This window comes from Oncorhynchus mykiss, chromosome 17 (genome assembly GCF_057628025.1).
Source record: "Oncorhynchus mykiss isolate SJ-2025 chromosome 17, ASM5762802v1, whole genome shotgun sequence".
Classification (NCBI taxonomy): domain Eukaryota; kingdom Metazoa; phylum Chordata; class Actinopteri; order Salmoniformes; family Salmonidae; genus Oncorhynchus; species Oncorhynchus mykiss.
In genome coordinates this window covers 64,027,018-64,046,830 of record NC_143038.1, presented here as the reverse complement: position 1 = coordinate 64,046,830, position 19,813 = coordinate 64,027,018, and the positions used below count along the sequence as shown (strand labels likewise).

General features: G+C 42.0%; 1 protein-coding gene and 1 pseudogene across 2 annotated transcripts in view; one reads left to right on the top strand and one right to left on the bottom strand.

Moving 5' to 3' along the window:
* uba7 (ubiquitin-like modifier activating enzyme 7) overlaps positions 1-19,813 on the bottom strand; it is a 74,536-nt gene that overhangs the window by 51,927 nt on the left and 2,796 nt on the right. For both annotated transcript variants that reach the window (XM_036950741.2, XM_090206299.1), the window contains exons 3-16: positions 18,281-18,415; positions 17,904-18,010; positions 17,679-17,769; positions 17,414-17,543; positions 16,975-17,072; positions 16,652-16,801; positions 16,233-16,397; positions 15,834-15,950; positions 15,511-15,591; positions 14,881-15,036; positions 12,241-12,406; positions 10,082-10,278; positions 7,735-7,799; positions 4,219-4,417 (exon numbers count right to left, since the gene is read on the bottom strand). In XM_036950741.2, the coding sequence (XP_036806636.2) occupies positions 4,219-4,417; positions 7,735-7,799; positions 10,082-10,278; positions 12,241-12,406; positions 14,881-15,036; positions 15,511-15,591; positions 15,834-15,950; positions 16,233-16,397; positions 16,652-16,801; positions 16,975-17,072; positions 17,414-17,543; positions 17,679-17,769; positions 17,904-18,010; positions 18,281-18,415 (1,857 nt within the window). The remainder of the gene's footprint in view (positions 1-4,218; positions 4,418-7,734; positions 7,800-10,081; positions 10,279-12,240; positions 12,407-14,880; positions 15,037-15,510; positions 15,592-15,833; positions 15,951-16,232; positions 16,398-16,651; positions 16,802-16,974; positions 17,073-17,413; positions 17,544-17,678; positions 17,770-17,903; positions 18,011-18,280; positions 18,416-19,813) is intronic.
* On the top strand, positions 13,678-14,674 carry LOC149976224 (ladderlectin pseudogene; annotated as a pseudogene).

Sequence of the window (19,813 nt, the reverse complement as noted above, 5' to 3'; positions counted from 1 at the left end):
CAAAAGTCTTCCAACACTCTACAAAAACTCCCAACACTCCCAACAGTCTACCAACAATCTCCCAACAGTCTACCAACAGTCCCAACAGCCTACCAAAAGTCCCAACACTCATAACAGTCTACCAACACTCCCAGTCTACCAACCATCTACCAACAGTCCCAACAGCCTACCAACAATCACCCAACAGTCTACCAATAGTCCCAACAGTCTACCAAGTCTTCCAACAGTCTACCAAAAGTCTTCCAACAGTCCCAACACTCTACAAAAACTCCCAACACTCATAACAGTCTACCAACACTCCCAACAGTCTGCCAATAGCCTATCAATAGTCTACCAACAGTCCCAACACTCTACCAAAAGGCCTACAACAAATGGGCTTTCCCCCTACAGCTGGGAGAGAGGGACTTATCACTGAGAATGATCTCAAATCAGTCTACCTGCAGGGGGCAATTCTTATAGCAGCTCAGGGTAATCTGCCATCATTATACCCTACAGTGAGGGGTACCTACCACCATTATACCCTACAGAGAGGGTTATCTACAACCATTATACCCTACATAGAGGGTCATCTACCATCATTATACCCTACAGAGAGGGGTATCTACCATCATTATACCCTACAGAGAGGGGTATCTGCCATCATTATACCCTACAGAGAGGGTTATCTACCATCATTATACCCTACAGAGAGAGGTATCTACCACCATTATACCCTACAGAGAGGGTTATCTACAACCATTATACCCTACAGAGAGGGTTATCTACCATCATTATACCCTACAGAGAGGGGTATCTACCATCATTATACCCTACAGAGAGGGGTATCTACCACCATTATACCCTACAGAGAGGGTTATCTACCATCATTATACCCTACAGAGAGGGTTATCTACCATCATTATACCCTACAGAGAGGGGTATCTACCATCATTATATCCCACAGAGAGGGTTATCTACCATCATTATACCCTACAGAGAGAGGTATCTACCATCATTATACCCTACAGAGAGAGGTGTCTACCATCATTATACCCTACAGAGAGAGGTATCTACAACCATTATACCCTACAGAGAGGGTTATCTACAACCATTATACCCTACAGAGAGGGTTATCTACAACCATTATACCCTACAGAGAGGGTTATCTACAACCATTATACCCTACAGATAGGTTTATCTACCACCATTATACCCTACAGATAGGTTTATCTACCACCATTATACCCTACAGATAGGTTTATCTACCACCATTATACCCTACAGATAGGTTTATCTACAACCATTATACCCTACAGAGAGGGTTATCTACAACCATTATACCCTACAGAGAGGGTTATCTACCACCATTATACCCTACAGAGAGGGTTATCTACAACCATTATACCCTACAGAGAGGGTTATCTACCATCATTATACCCTACAGAGAGGGTTATCTACCATCATTATACCCTACAGAGAGGGGTATCTACCATCATTATACCCTACAGAGAGGGTTATCTACAACCATTATACCCTACAGAGAGGGTTATCTACCATCATTATACCCTACAGAGAGAGGTATCTACCACCATTATACCCTACAGAGAGGGTTATCTACAACCATTATACCCTACAGAGAGGGTTATCTACCATCATTATACCCTACAGAGAGGGGTATCTACCATCATTATACCCTACAGAGAGGGGTATCTACCATCATTATACCCTACAGAGAGGGTTATCTACCACCATTATACCCTACAGAGAGGGTTATCTACCACCATTATACCCGACAGAGAGGTTTATCTACAACCATTATACCCTACAGAGAGGGTTATCTACCACCATTATACCCTACAGAGAGAGGTATCTACCATCATTATACCCTACAGAGAGGGGTATCTACCATCATTATACCCTACAGAGAGGGTTATCTACCACCATTATACCCTACAGAGAGAGGTATCTACCATCATTATACCCTACAGAGAGGGTTATCTACCACCATTATACCCTACAGAGAGGGGTATCTACCACCATTATACCCTACAGAGAGGGTTATCTACCACCATTATACCCTACAGAGAGGGGTATCTACCATCATTATACCCTACACAGAAGAGTATCTGGTTTCTTAGGGGCGTCTTCAAGATCCAGTAAGTAATGTCAGAAGGTAGCAGAATAATGTCTTACCAACAACAGCTGCAAATTCAAATAAAACTACATCACGTTTTGAAGTTCAATTTCTTTGCTTTGTTTAACAACACTATCATGTTTCTAGCAAATACGTTTTGTGGTCCAGAATGCAAACCGGACGCGCGCGTGAATATGACCAATGAGGAGAAGGCACGTGGGTATACGCTTCTATAAACCAACGAGGAGATGGGAGATGCAGGACTTGCACCACGTTCAGCGTCACAAATAGAACTGACTTAGTGTGGGTGCAATGATTGAATAACATGTATGGGTACATTTTTTTGCCATTTGTCTAAAGTCAATTTGACGACATGATAATGCAGGACAAGCTGTTTTCTTACAAAATATTTGAAAACTTTAGCTATGTCATCATATTTCCAGGCATTATATTGTAATTTAGAATCAACAGTCGCTCGCCCCCGTCCAGAATGACTGGGCTTATCAAGACATTAGGGCTCCACTATAGCGCAGCCGTAAGAGGGGGGGCTTGAGAACCTTCCTAACAATGGCATGACACGACCGAGTGACGGAGGTGCAACCTATGAATAGGGAGAAGTATCTAACAAAATAACTACATTAAGTAATTCACTAATCATAAACTATTTACATACAGTATAATAGAAATGTTGGTACATTTGTGGACAACATTTGAACTTACTCAAACTTTAATACCATTCAATCTGCATAAGGGCAGTTTCTGTTGATAAAGGGGAGGGAAACACAAAACGCATGCCTGTAAAATAGATTTGCATTTCTCTTCCCAAAAAGCATTTCAGCCTACTGGTAAGGCAGTTGGACATTGTATTTCAATCATTGACATTTTGTGGAAGTTAACCAACACTAGCCTTATCACACTTCCCCAGAAAGCAGCTGTGGTTAGAATCGACTCTCTGGGAGGATACAGAAACCACAGCCAGCCTAACTGTACTAATGACCTTTTAAAACAGAGAGAAAACGGGGAAGAAAAACAGGAACCCAAACATTTTACTGAAACCAACAACAAATGTCTGTCCTTTTAATACATCTAAACCCAGCATCCTACTCTCATACGGCTTGTGCCACTGCAGAATAACAAGTTACACCATGACTTAATGCAAACACAAAGGGATCTTTTCTCTCTGTTTTGATACATTACAATATTTTGCGTGATGTATTGCAGCCACTCATCAGAACTGTAACCCAGAAATTTGAGTGCTTCAGAGCATGAGGCAAGGCCTGGTCAATTGTTTAACAATGACTCATTTTCCTGCTAAATGAGTCCAATACCAAACGGGCTTATCTCAGGGGACTTGGAGCAAAAATGCTATGCATTTCTTCCAGACAAAAATAATAAGGCTTTAAACAGGATATGAGTGGAATGGAATCGGTTGTCTCGGTCAGAGGAATTTTTATTGACCCATATTATATGAAGCAAGAGAAGGGAGATAGTGTTTATCAGACCAGGCCAGACAGGTCCAGTTGTCAGTGTCCTGTAAAAGGTGAATCCATATGATCCATGGGTAACAAGGGGAGTGTTTGGTTAGACACCCCCAGGTGTAACAGCATGTAATGTGATGTCACTCTCTGTCATCTATATGCCTCAGAATATTATATGGATCCCAACAGACGTTTTTGAGGATACCATATCAGTGGGTTGGTAAATACTAACTATCCCATGATATGTTCATGGTGTGTTCAATATGCTTAAAAAACAGCTTAGGGTGATATATTCTTGGATTATGTTTTACAAGGTAAAAATGAGAATGGGTTTCTGAAAATGTGGAACCATTTCTAATTATTGGACATTTTACTGTATATAAACTTGCCACTACATATGGCATATGTCTTGAACATTGTCAAATGTAACAGAGATCAAAAGACAGGCTTATAGCCAGTATATGTCTATCATATGCAGAATTCTCAACAGGCAAGGTGTGTGAACAATAGTGCCACCAAGTGTTCAAATTCATAAACAATGTTAAAGAAAACCCTTACGTTTGGGGATTTAGGAGCTATGCCCCTGGATGTCCAATGATTTTCCAGTGTGTGTTGTGTTACTCTTACCTGGTCAGAGGGGAAACAGTGCAGCAGCTGTGCGATGTCGTTGTTGTAGAGGGTCTCCCACTGGCGACGGGCCCACCCGACACAGTCCTCCCAGCCTTGAGGCCGCTGTCCCCCCACACCTCCCCACACACACTCCAGGACCTCCAGAGCCTCCGCCTCCCCCCGACCCAGGGTGCGCTCCAGGAAACCAGCAGCATCCCTGCAGGGAACAATAGCATAAGCATCATTAGACCTGGACCTCTCCCCTAATGGACCTTCATGTAATCTCCTTCAAGACGATGTTTCTCCAGAAAGACTAAAAACATAAACGCAAAGGAAACCAATAGGGATGATGCAAGATGGGTGGGCAGGATGAGTTGGCCTTTAAAACTAATTTAAACCATCTCAAGGTCTCATAACATACTCCTCTCCTCTCCTCTCTCATAACATACTCCCTCCCCCTTCCATGTCTTCCGAGACATGGCTTGCTTTCAAATTCCAACGGTAATTGTGTAACACCTGAACAGTGGTGGAAGGAGCAGCCATGTCATATTCAACAACACTGGTTTCTGGATCCTATTTCAGTCAAACATGGACACATACTGTAACTATCCTCTTGTGCCCTTTACCCTTCACCTACTCTGAGGGGATTCCTATGGGCGAGGCAGTGCACGGCAAACCCAAGATATACTCATTCACCCTTCCTAATGTCTGTTTAACAGGAAGATGAACAACACTGAACAGTCAGTCAGTCAGTCAGTCAGTCAGTAGTATTGTTTCTGAGAAGTGAGAGGGGGTTAGGGGTGCTGCCTTTGAAACTGGCCCAAGGTCAGAGGTCACCCTGCATCTGAGGGGGAAGGAAGTGTTTGGAGTGATGGTGGTGTGTATTGTGTGTGGTGTGTGGAGGGTGTGTGGAGTGTGTGCAGAGCTCCATGGGTAGTATCTACCAGCCTGAGTCACATGTATGCCTGGTTCCTGTTAACACAGCATATATCCTGCGTTACACAGTCTCACCATCCTCTCCTACACCTACTCTGTTAGTCTGAGATGCTGGAGTTATTTTCAGCTGAGTCTGTGGGGCCTGCTCGGTGAGGTCTACGCTCGTCTCCAGAGGACACTACTCTCCACAGGAGGCAGGGGGCTTTTCCATCCCTAAAGGGGCCTATATTAAATCTCAGTAAAATACACTGAGCCTGGGAAAGAAACACAGAAAGGCCATGAGTCTTAACTGAACTCTTACTGGGGCAGATTAACAGGGCTCCGGAGCAGCTGATGGGCTCTTACTGGGGCAGATTAACAGGGCTCCGGAGCAACTGATGGACTCTTACTGGGGCAGATTAACAGGGCTCCGGAGCAACTGATGGACTCTTACTGGGACAGATTAACAGGGCTCCGGAGCAACTGATGGACTCTTACTGGGGCAGATTAACAGGGCTCCGGAGCAGCTGATGGGCTCTTACTGGGACAGATTAACAGGGCTCCGGAGCAACTGATGGACTCTTACTGGGGCAGATTAACAGGGCTCCGGAGCAGCTGATGGACTCTTACTGGGGCAGATTAATAGGGCTCCCCTTGCAGCTGAGACCAATTGTCACTCTCACAGACCCACAGACCATTAGATAAACACACAATACATACAGAATACACAGCAAGACTCCAACTGCATTCCAAAAGTTTTGTAAAAACCAACCACAACAAAACCATGAGGACAGCGCTACTTCATTATAACACTTACTTTCCTCTTTCAGCAGGAAGTAAACTAGTCCTCAGGCCTGTAAGTGAATGGATGTATATGAGTTAGACATCTCTGCCTAATTAGCTGACTGACTGTGTGCCAGATGTTTAACCCAGGAGATTGTTAACCTAGAAGTCCCCTGCTGGGAGGGTGGCTTCACCCAGAAGACATCTCTTACCTGAGCTTTACTGCAACACTGGCTGTTCTTTAGAAACAGCACTAACTACTGCATTACCATCTGTAGGGCTCACTACTTATTTGGGGCATGTACAGGTGTCCTTCAGAAAGTATTCATTCCCCTTGAATTATTCTACATTTTGTTGTGTTACAGCCTGAATTCAAAATGGATTAAATATATTTTTCTCCTCACCCATCTACACACATTACCTCATAATTACATGTTTTTTTCAAATGTATTGAAAATGTATTACATAAATATTTCATTTACATACAGTATTCACACCCCTGAGTCAATACTTTGTAGAACTATCTTTGGCAGCACTTACAGCTGTGAGTCTTTCTGGGTAAGTCTCTAAGAGCTTTCCACACCTCGATTGTGCAACATTTATACATTATTATTTTCAAAGTTCTTCAAGCCCTGTCAAATTGGTTGTTGATCATTACTAGACAACCATTTTCAGGTCTTGCCATAGATTATCAAGTTGATATAAGTCATGTATTCTTGGTAAGTAACTCCAGTGTAGATTTGGAATTGTGTTTTAGGTTATTGTCCTGCAGAAAGGTGAATTCACCTCCCAGTGTCTAGTGTAAAGCAGACTGAACCAGGTTTTCCTCTAAGGTTTGTCCTGTGCTTAGCTCCATTCCCTTTCTTTTTTATCCTGAAAAACTCCCCAGTCCTTAACGATAACAAGCATACCCATAACATGATGTAGTCACCACTACGCTCGAAAATATATAGAGTGGTACTCAGTAATGTGTTGTATTGGATTTGTCCCAAACATAACACTTCTGTATTCAGGGCAAAAAGTGAATTGCTTTCCAACATTTGTTGCTGCTTTACTTTAGTGTCTTGTTGCAAACAGGATGCATGATTTTTAGCATTTTTATTCTGTACAGACTTACTTCTTTTCACTCTGTCATTTAGGTTAGTAACTGCAATGTTGTTGATCCATCCTCAGTATGCTCAAAGAGATATGTCCGTTTTTTTTGTGTGTTTTTTTTTACCAAACTACCAATAGGTGCCCATCTTTGCGAGGCATTGGAAAACCTCCTGGTCATTATGGTTGAACATGCGTTTGAAATTCACTGCTTGACTGAGGTGCGTTACAGATAATATGTGGGGCACAGTTATGAGGTAGCCAATATGTTAAACACTATTATTGCACACAAAGTGAGTCGATGAAAATTATTATGTGACTTGTTAAGCAGATTTTTTTCTCCTGAACTAATTTAGGCTTGCCATAACAAAGGGGTTGAATACTTATTGACTGAAGACATTTCAGCTATTCACTTTTAATTATTTTGTAAAAATGTCTAAAAACACAATTCCACTTTGACATTATGGGGTATTGTGTGTAGGCCAGTGACAAAAGAAAACTACATTTAATCAATTTTAAATTCAGGCTGTAACACAACAAAATGTGGAAAAAGTCAAGGGGTGTGAATACTGTCTGAAGGCACTGTATGTATGAGGGCAGACTGAGGCATCAAGAGCATAAGCCTGCGATCTGAAGCTAAAAGTTTCAGTAAAATACCAGAGACCACTTTGGAATTTAAAGATTCCATTTCTGCTCATCGTGTTTGCAACTGATTGAGTATGTTAGGAAAGAAGGTAGACTTACCTGAAGTACAGATTGACATGTTCAGCTGCTTGTTTATAGAGCCCCTCAAACTGGTCTCTGGCCCACTGCAAAGACACATGGTAGGTCTGACTTAATGGGGTTTTCATTTTAACTTCAGTTTGATGCACACTTTTCATTTAAGCATGGTCTCAATCACCCTCAAAATGCTTATCCATTCTGGGGCAAGTTTGAGAGTTAAGAGTGTAAAAAGCTTTGCATTTTAGATGAGTTGTGTGTGTGAGGGATTAAGAGATAAGTGGAGTATGGATGGATGGACTGAGTTAGGAGTTTGTACTGTACTGTATGGACGGAGATGGACTGAGTTAGGAGTTTGTACTGTACTGTATGGACGGAGATGGACTGAGTTAGGAGTTTGTACTGTACTGTATGGACGGAGATTGACTGAGTTAGGAGTTGATACTGTACTGTATGGACGGAGATGGACTGAGTTAGGAGTTTGTACTGTACTGTATGGATGGAGATGGACTGAGTTAGGAGTTGATACTGTACTATACTGTATGGATGGAGATGGACTGAGTTAGGAGTTGATACTGTACTGTATGGACGGAGATGGACTGAGTTAGGAGTTGATACTGTACTGTATGGACGGAGATGGACTGAGTTAGGAGTTGATACTGTACTGTACTGTATGGATGGAGATGGACTGAGTTAGGAGTTGATACTGTACTGTATGGATGGAGATGGACTGAGTTAGGAGTTGATACTGTACTGTATGGACAGAGATGGACTGAGTTAGGAGTTGATACTGTACTGTACTGTATGGATGGAGATGGACTGAGTTAGGAGTTGATACTGTACTGTACTGTATGGATGGAGATGGACTGAGTTAGGAGTTGATACTGTACTGTATGGATGGAGATGGACTGAGTTAGGAGTTGATACTGTACTGTATGGATGGAGATGGACTGAGTTAGGAGTTGATACTGTACTGTACTGTATGGATGGAGATGGACTGAGTTAGGAGTTGATACTGTACTGTATGGACGGAGATGGACTGAGTTAGGAGTTGATACTGTACTGTACTGTATGGATGGAGATGGACTGAGTTAGGAGTTGATACTGTACTGTACTGTATGGATGGAGATGGACTGAGTTAGGAGTTGATACTGTACTGTATGGATGGAGATGGACTGAGTTAGGAGTTGATACTGTACTGTATGGACGGAGATGGACTGAGTTAGGAGTTGATACTGTACTGTACTGTATGGATGGAGATGGACTGAGTTAGGAGTTGATACTGTACTGTACTGTATGGATGGAGATGGACTGAGTTAGGAGTTGATACTGTACTGTATGGATGGAGATGGACTGAGTTAGGAGTTGATACTGTACTGTATGGATGGAGATGGACTGAGTTAGGAGTTGATACTGTACTGTACTGTATGGATGGAGATGGACTGAGTTAGGAGTTGATACTGTACTGTATGGACGGAGATGGACTGAGTTAGGAGTTGATACTGTACTGTACTGTATGGATGGAGATGGACTGAGTTAGGAGTTGATACTGTACTGTACTGTATGGATGGAGATGGACTGAGTTAGGAGTTGATACTGTACTGTACTGTATGGATGGAGATGGACTGAGTTAGGAGTTGATACTGTACTGTATGGATGGAGATGGACTGAGTTAGGAGTTGATACTGTACTGTACTGTATGGATGGAGATGGACTGAGTTAGGAGTTGATACTGTACTGTACTGTATGGATGGAGATGGACTGAGTTAGGAGTTGATACTGTACTGTATGGACGGAGATGGGCTGAGTTAGGAGTTGATACTGTACTGTATGGACGGAGATGGACTGAGTTAGGAGTTGATACTGTACTGTACTGTATGGATGGAGATGGACAGAGTTAGGAGTTGATACTGTACTGTACTGTATGGATGGAGATGGACTGAGTTAGGAGTTGATACTGTACTGTATGGACGGAGATGGGCTGAGTTAGGAGTTGATACTGTACTGTACTGTATGGACGGAGATGGGCCAAACCTAAGTTAAGTCAACGTTGGGTCAAATTGTTTGGGGTATGTCGACATAAGGTTAGTGTTGTAAGGTTATGCTCTGGATAGCTTGCCAGCCATGTGCCAGTCAGCCTACCAACCAGTCAGTCAGTCAGAGAGCAGCCATGTTTAAAGTGTGTTAAACGTAGCGTGGATGGCAGCTCATAGGGTAGAGGAATGCCATGGCCTAAACTCCTTTAATATGCTAGGATTCCAGAATGATGGTACAGGAGGTTGATATGACAATGCTAGGTTGCTGTGATGATGCTAGGCTACAGGGATGCAGTCCAAAACACATACAATCAGACTGCGGTTCCATGCCTCACCTGCAGGGTGTGCTCTATGCGGTGAGGGAAGTTCTTCAAGGTGCACAGTGGGATGGCATTCTGGGAGCCGGTCTTGGCCGGTCCATAGGACTCAGTCAGGTGTGGAACTACCACTAGAGTATGGCCCTTACTACCCAGGGTACCCCCCTCCAGCATGGGTCTCTGGTGCTGGACACAGCGGCCATCCAGGTACACTCCTGTAGTGCACACACACACACACACACACACACACACACACACACACACACACACACACACACACACACACACACACACACACACACACACACAGAGAGAAATAGTACAAAAATAGTAAACCAATAAGAACAGCTAAAAGTCACACAGCATATAAACAGGCTTGGGTTACTTTTAAAATGTATTTCGTAAATAGCTTTACATGTATTCCCCAACCGTGCCGATAAAGGACTGAAATACTATGTTATCTGTCTGTCTGCTCCCCCCACCATGCGTTCCACAATCCCTCTGAGCCAGCAGCTATCTACAGCATTACATAATAATAACCTAACGTAGCAGGCATAAAATAAACGCCTGAATCTACACTGAACAAAAAAACGCAACATGCAACAATTTCAAAGCTTTTACTGAGTTACAGTTCATATAAGGAAATCGGCCAATTGAAATAAATGCATTAGGCCTTAATCTATGGATTTCACAGGACTGGGAATACAGATATTCATCTGTTGGTTACAGATACCTTAAAAAAAAGGTAGGGGGTGGATCAGAAAACTAGTCAGTATCTGGTGTGACCACCACTTGCCTCATGCAGCGCGACATCTCCTTCGAATAAAGTTGATCAGGCTGTTGAGTGTGGCCTGTGGAATGTCAATGGCTGTGCGAAGTTGCTGGCTATTGGCGCCATACACGCAGTTAGGTCAAGACCCTGGTGAGGACGATGAGCACGCAGATGAGCTTCCCTAAGATGGTTTCTGACAGTTTGTGCAAAAATCTTCAGTTTTGCAAATTCACAGTTTCATCAGCAGTGTGGCTGGTCTCAGATGATTCCGCAGGTGAAGAAGCCAGAGGTCCTGGGCTGGTGTGGTTACACGTGGTCTGTGGTTGTGAGGCCGGTTGGACATACTGCCAAATTCTTTAAAACGACGTTGGAAGCGGCTTATGATAGAGAAATGAACACTCAATTCGGTGGCAACAGCTTTGGTGGACATTACTCCACTCAGCATGCCAATTGCACGCTCCCTCAAAACTGCACATTTTAGAGTGGCCTTTTACTGTCTCCAGCACAAGGTGCACCTGTGTAATGATCATGCTGTTTAATCATCTTCTTGATACGTGGATGGATTATGGATTATAGGTGGATGGGATTATTTTGGCAAAGGAGAAATGCTCACTAACAGGGATGTAAACAAACTTGTGCACAAAATTTGAGAGAAATAAGCTTTTTGTGTATATGAAACATTTCTGGGATCTTTTATTTTAGCTCATGAAACATGGGACCAACACTTTTTACATGTTGCGTTTATGTTTTTGATCAGTATAGATCCCCTACATACCTACAAACTCCTACTGGTCTTGACCATAAGAAAAAAACTGTCAGGGGAGGTTCTGTTCTGCACTGTTTAACCAATCCAGTAAATGTGGAGGAGGAGTTAAAGTGTGTGTGTGTGTGATTTTCTCATTAATGTTGTCGCCCTGTAATGTCCAAACCGGAAGTTGCATCACAGGCTCTCTTTCTATGTCCTCTGAAAACCGGTTGTTGAGGACTCGGCAGTGGCTAGTTACATAATGACCTCAGAGTCAGAGCCACACTGGGGAGTGAGTCAAGTCTGTCTAACAACACCACAGACAGACATACAGTTGCTAATGAACTGACCTTAGGCTGATAACTACACTGATTCTGGTACTAGTGGCATGCAGGCCTATGTGCTATTATTACCACAGCTATTACTACAGAAATAAAGGAGAATGAATTGCCTCTAGTGGTGTTTATTACTGATGCCGATAAGACTATTAGCCATTGGTTGTTGTACTAGTAATGTTATTGATGTCGATACAGCTAGACGTGTGTGTTGGTCCTAATATTGGCAGTAGCGTGGGTGTTGCCAGTGTATGGACTCTGTCACTAGTAGTAATATCATTAATAGGATCATGATACAGGGAGTAGCACAGGCACTGGTACTGACTGGCTTCCACGTTGTCCAGAGCTGCAGCTACTCCATCCAGGCCCATGAAGAAGGCGTGCCCATAGACCTGCTCACTGTCTGGGTCCAGGAGGTTCTGGTGGGCTGTGATGTTCATGTTGGGGTTCATGACTCTGACCGCCTGGGCTGCTACCTCTGACTTCTGTCTCTGTGGAAGTAGAGGAAGAGGAGGAGGTCGGTGAGTGAAGGGAAAATCAGCCTCTCTTGATGAACTTCCCCTCGTTCCCCCATGACTTACTCAAAGAATAGCTGGAATACAAAGAGAAAACTGAGAGAAAACACAAACACTGAAGGCAGAAATACTAAAACACAGAAACATTAAAACACTGAAACACTAAAGGCAGAAACACTAAAACATAGAAACATTAAAACACAAACACTGAAGGCAGAAACACTAAAACACAGAAACATTAAAACACAGAAACACAGAAGGCAGAAACATTAAAACACAGAAACATTAAAACACAGAAACACTAAAACACAGAAACACTAAAACACTGAAACACAGAAACACTAAAACACAGAAACACTAAAACACAGAAACACAGAAGGCAGAAACACTAAAACACAGAAACACTGAAGGCACTAACAATAAAACACAGAAACATTAAAACACAGAAACACTAAAACACAGAAACACTGAAGGCACTAACAATAAAACACAGAAACATTAAAACACAGAAACACTAAAGGCAGAAACACAAAAACACAGAAACACTAAAACACAGAAACACTAAAAGGCAAAAAGCGAGAAAAAGAGCAGCAATGGTGTGAACTGGGTGACAAAGAAACTAGAGAATTGAGGGGAAGGGAAACCCAAATATTTACACAAGCAGCAAAGGAAATCAGCATACACATGAACTCATCATAGATGGGTCTTATATAGCAGTATCTTGTATATTTCTCCTTCTGACAGACATCTGGAAGATGGTATGAAAGCCAATGGCAAGCACTCGGTCACATTCAAATGAAGTGGAAAGGAAACCTAAATCACCATGACTGTGGCCTACGGATACATGCATGGCTCACAGCCATTTAGTTATATAAACAGTTTGCCGGACACAATTTTTCCTAAGCACAATATGTCCTAACTATATTCAGATTCAACGCAGACAGATATGTGTTTTTACCATTGGGGTGTGTAAGGTTGGATGTGGGAGTGCGTGTGTGTATGTGTGTGTGTGTGTGTGTGTGTGTGTGTGTGTGTGTGTGTGTGTGTGTGTGTGTGTGTTTTTCTCATTAATTTCGTCTTGACTTGGCTGACGAGGCAGAAAAAACTAAATATAATAGGATCAGGCTGTACAATCTTTCCAATCAGCAATATATCCCAGTTTATGAATGAAAATGTGATATGAACTGGAAATAGATAAACATGTTGTTTTGTACTTTGATCAATTGTAATGGGAATGTGTAAGAAACTTATCAGGAAAAGGAGCTTAAAATTGTTGGGAATTGGCAGTTGTTTCCTTATGGACATGTGAGCTACCTGTATAAAAGTGTTCCTCTTTCTCCATCTGAACAGAACCTACAGAAACTACCTGTGAAACACTCGATTGGAAAACTGTAACTATGGCGATAAAGACCATCCTGCTTCTAAGCGGTGCCTTTGCACTGGGCGATGCAAAGTCCTTGATGGAGGCCAACCTGGACCAGCTCCCTGCTTTCAACCCAGACTGGAGACCAATGGTGAACGTATTCATCATATGCAGGAGATGGTTGGTGAGGGAAACAGCATTGAACAGAGCCCAGGTCTCCAGATGTTTCAGGAAATTGATGCTGTTAAGTATCAAGCTGACGTGAATGACCTGGAAACTCTGGAGCCCTCGGTAGAGATGGATGGAGAACAGGGCTTGTATCAGGAGGCTTTTCAGGGAACAGGGGAGAGGTTGGAGGGGACAGAGTGCAGGAGCGCATGTCCCTCTGGCTGGTCCAAATACGGATCCCGCTGCTTCAGGTACCGAGTCTGAGCAGTTCTGTGTGTATCAGGGAGCCAACCTGGCATCCGTCCACAGCACAGCAGAATATAATTTCATACAGAAGATGGTAATGATACAAACTGGGGGATTTCCTCGCGCCTGGATTGGAGGTTATGATCTTGCTCAGGAAGGCCTATGGCTCTGCAGCGATGGGTCCAGATTTGACTTTACCAACTGGAGCAAAGGACAGCGGGACAACTACCAAGGCAAACAAAACTGTCTGTACTTTAATTATGGAGCTGAAAAACGCTGGGATGAGGGAATTTGCAGTACAAGGTTTCCCTCTGTGTGTTCTAGAAGAATGTGATCTCTCGCCTGTGAGTCAGATTAATATTTATTTCTCTTTCCCATTGTTTTAAATGTTAACAAATCTGTGTAAACATTAAACTTGTTGTCACGAATCATGATTAACAAAGAAACACACTCTCAGTATAAATTATACTTTCTGTCTCTCCTTCTCTGCATGTGTCATCAACATCCATCAATAATGATTTTGTCACAAATAAAAGATCAGTTCCATCTTAAAAAGGAAAATGTGTTGAAAATGAATAAAAACAATTCTACAACATAAAAGGCATCTGATCATTTCAATATCTAGTAAGCATTTTGAGAATTGTGCTTGTGTTTAGAATTGCTTCTCTCTTACCCCAATGTCTTGAGACCTGAAGAGAAATTGTCGGTTTAGATTGGATCTCTCAATGGAGTCCATGTCTGTCACAGTGATGTGCCCACCCTCTCCAGCCCCCAGGCCAATCAGAGCAAAATTCTTGAGAAGTTCACAACCTATAGCGCCAGCCCCAACCTGACGACACATCATGACAGAAGACATGTTAGAATACAAAATAAAATAGAACAAATTCAACCCAAGCTGCATTCATCTACTGTATAAATATCACTTAATCAACACATTTGTCATAGTATATGCCAAGCTACTTTTTGCACATCAGAGGGTATTAAGACTTTCACTCCAACACACTCATGTGGAAACAGAACTGGTGAGAGTGCAATAACACAAGCATGCACGCACAAACTCACGCGCACACACACAAAGCAAAACAAATAAAAGCTAGCATAACACATGCAAAGGAAGCCTGGTAGGTGAGGGCTTGGCAGAACCAAACGCTAACAGGAATTGCCACCTGAATCACAGCTGTTTCCTGCACGTGTCATTATCAACACTAGCAGGAATGACCAGAGGCAAAGAATGACACTGAGGCCTGTTTGGCCATGCAGAGGGTACCCCCTGCTGGTGAGAGATGAGAAGACTGGCACTCACAAGGAAATACTTCTGTTCACCAAGCCTCTCCTGGAAGCCGGATCCAAACACTGCAGTCTGCCCGTCATACCGAGAGCCTCTCTGCAATAGAGACAGTAGAGCAGTGGATAATGCAGACAGGCAGGGAATAAATATCCACCAACACATGCCAATTGATAATTTTCCTGATAGATAAAACATGGCTTCCTAAGGCTACATTAATTATTCTTTATGGGGGAGATAGTAATCGATAGCTAGCTTTTGGCTGATATTATATATATATTTATTCGAATATGTATTGGCTGATATTAATATTTTTTAAATATTATGTATTAAAATCTTACTGGTGAACAAGTGCTCTCTGTCAGTTCCTCTCCCTCTCCACCGTTGCCTTCAGGAAGGCACTCCAGTGCATCAAAGTACAGCCACTGCTGAAGAGGGGTGAACTTCCCAGTGCACGCCTATAGGGACACCAAATATGAACATCAGGCACACAGGCAAACATATCAACACTATGAACCATACAGCACATCACAGGCACTTCACTATCCCTGGCAGTGCTTTCTGGAGTACAGAAACCATAGCAGTTTGCTCATAAAGGTGTAATAAATGCATTCTACTGTCGAGGGGCTTGACTAGATCATAGGGCAGCTTTGAATTATTGGGACTGCAAGCTCTTCATATTTCTTTAGTGCCTAAATGTGTTGGATACCTATGTTCCTTCTCGGGACTTTTGTCCTCACCTTCATGACTTCTTGGGCGGCCAGCCCTCCGATGAAGGCGTTAACAGGGGCCAGGTCACCACAGGCAGTGAAGGACAGACTCTGCACCACACCTTCATCTAACTGATCCAGATGGGACACCTTATTCAGTTCTGTCACCATGGCTACCAGTAGCTCAGCATCCGACTGTAGGGGGATGGATGGACAGCCGACTCCATAGTAAGACAGAGCATGACCAGTTTCTTTAGGGATTCTATCCAACTTGAGCTACTGGTTCAAATATCTTTCACAGATTCTAAAGATGCTTTCTTAGCCTACTGAACATGACAAAGCGTGGTGAGACAGCCAAATACAGTATAATGTCATAAGATTTCTTCTACCAACACATGAATGTTCCATACCAGAAAAATAAATATTATTTTGTATTGTCTTTCACTGACCTGGGACCTGGGCTTAGGTAGTCGTCCCACTCTCTTCACAAAGCCATGCAGGGCTTGGAAGGCCAGGTGCAGTGTCTGGTGCTTCGTCATCTTCCCATAGTCAGTCATTACTAGTAACTCAGGGTCAACCAAGGCCTCGTCAAGGGGTTTCTGTAACAAGTACAGAAAGTATAGGCATAAAGTAAGCATAGTGAACTGAGTGCAATGTCATTGGTAAGGTTGGCTTTCCATATGATACAGTAAATATCTAAATATTATTCTTGGGATAGATGAATGCCTAGTCCAACATAATTAATTTGATACAATTAAGAAACAATACTTACAAATTGTAGCATTTTAGACTTTTTGACCTCAGTTGCTACGCCGCCTTTCTTATACTCAGAAAAGCTTGAGGTGTCACAAATACTGAAGGAATCAGGGCCTGGCAATGAAAGAACATGTCATCATTTACACACACATCATAATGTATGAATCATCATATTCATTTACATTTCTGTCCATATTAAATGTAATCACCACCACTGTCATGCCATTTCCTGTCATGTACTTAAAACATGTTTAAAGTACCTTAGATATGCCTCATATTACAACAATTATATCATATTAAAAAAGGAGATGTCCTTTCGAGAGAAACTAAAGTTGAAATATCTTTCTAGTAAACAAGTTTTACTGGTGGCACTTAAGGGGCAAAGTACATTTTCTGCATTCTTGTTCTAAACCACCATTATTTTGGATGCTTTTCCCCTGTGAATAAGAACTCACCAAGGACTTTGATGTCCACTGGTCCATAGCTATTGAGATTTGTCATGCCACACACTTCAGAGAGGGACACAGTGCTGCCATTTACAAAGCCATGCCTCTGTTCAATGCATGTGACCACTCCAGGATCCGCCTATAGACGCAATGAAGAACAATGTGTAACAGTGGTTTTTGCTCTATGATCTTGTCCACTGACATACTGTATTCCCAGGTATAACATGCAAATGCCACCATCTTCAATAGTTAAGGAAAGGTAAGCATTGAATACCTTGGTGATATGATCTATCATGGCTGATGCAGGTGTCTCCCCATCAGTGTCCAAGACCTCAAACTCCTCCCCAAAGTCACAGAATAACTGACTGCAATAGAACCAAAACAATAACCATTGGGGAACTGAACCAGCTATGCATCACTCATATCTACTATGGATGAGGACTGTTACAGGACAGGTTATTTATTGGTTAAAGTAGAGATGGTGTGTCACCCCCCTCACCCACAAAGTCCTTTGGTATCAGCCACAATGAACTTGATTCCATTTGAATGACAAAACGTCCCAAAACGCTGCTGGTCATCCAGAGTGGAGTCAGTCAGCACCACCACCTGGGAAAACAAATAAGATATGTTCTCACCTTTAATATTATTGCTATACCTAGGGTTGAAAAAATCTGGTCAGCTTCCTGAAAATTCCCAGGTTTTCCAGAAATCCTGGTTTCCTGTCTGTTCCCTCCTGATTCCAACAATCTTCCAACCGGGTTTTCCAGAAAACCATGACATTTTGAGAACGTTACCAGATTTTTGCAACCCTAGCTGTACTGTGTATGGCTAGTCCAGAGAGAAAGTGGGTAAACGCAGGGCAGGGTTCAGGCCTACCTGGAATTGTTGCAGCAGCGTCTCCTTCAGTGGCCCAGTGTGGGCAGACACATGGACATGGGGGTTAAGGCCAGACAGCTGAGATAGGGAACTCAGGGCTCGGTTCTGACCAAGGTGAGATGCCAGCAGGAAAAACTGGAAGGGAAACATTGGGGTTCAGGAGTAGTTTGACAAAATAACATCTGATCTGAATGAACATTTTCAGAATGTTATATGCCCCTGTATTCCTATTTCCCTCCTTTAATATCAGGTGCTAAATAGTTACAGAGATGGCAGTGTGATAGAGACGGCCTAACGTGGATTGCTCTAAATAGTTATTGTCCATGTTCCATCTTCAAAGTACATATGAAATCATTAGGCAGGTTTCCATTGACTTAGGTTTATTCGACAAAAGCAAAAAAAAATATTTGCGACAAAAAAAAATCTTTGCGAAACGAGTAATGGAAACGGCAGATATAGGATATATTTTCTAAAGATTGACAACATTTTTATGGATTTTTCTTTTGTCTAACTTTATTGAGACAAATGATGATGGACATTTTGAAGGTACATGATGTAATGTCATCATGTAACTATAACGCTCCAATCCACATTTATGCTAATTCTTAATGCCTACTACTTGCAAAACAAAAAAATGTAATGTTTATTTGGAGGACATTATCAATCAAATCAAATGTATTTATAAAGCCCTTCTTACATCAACTGATGTCACAAAGTGCTGTACAGAAACCCAACCTAAAACCCCAAACAGCAAGCAATGCAGGTGTACTGTAGAAGCACGGTGGCTAGGAAAAACTCCCTAGAAAGGCCAAAACCTAGGAAGAAACCTAGAGAGGAACCAGGCTATGTGGGGTGGCCAGTCCTCTTCTGGCTGTGCCGGGTGGAGATTATAACAGAACATGGCCAAGATGTTATGCATGAATTGCATGATTTGCTTCGCCTTGCTTCGCCTTCTGGTTGGCTGGATGCAAGTTTCACCATCCGATTGTTTCAGATCCCCAAGTGTGCAAATTTCACCATGGCATGGACATTGGCGATACGTTGGCACATGATAATTATTAGAATATGGTAAATATTAGTACATTCTTGCATTATATCCATGCTGGCTTCGCAGCTACAGTACTTGAGACATGAAACAGATAGGTAGAAAGGCATATTTGAATATTTAAAAAAAATGTATCCTTTATTTAACCTTTATTTAACTAGGCAAGTCAGTTTAGAACAAATTCAGACTGTCGCTAAATTATTCATGGGAATAATTATGTTTGGGTTTGGAATTAGATCTATTGATATAATTAGAGAATATATTGTTGTTATATGAGTACAATCTTTTATTTATTTATATATATATATATATATATATATATATATATATATATATATATATACATATATATATATATATATATATATATATATATATATATATATATATATATATTTATATATATATATACAGTACCAGTCAAAAGTTTGGACACACCTACTCATTCAAGGGTTTTTTCTTTATTTTAACATTTTTTTTTTTGAATA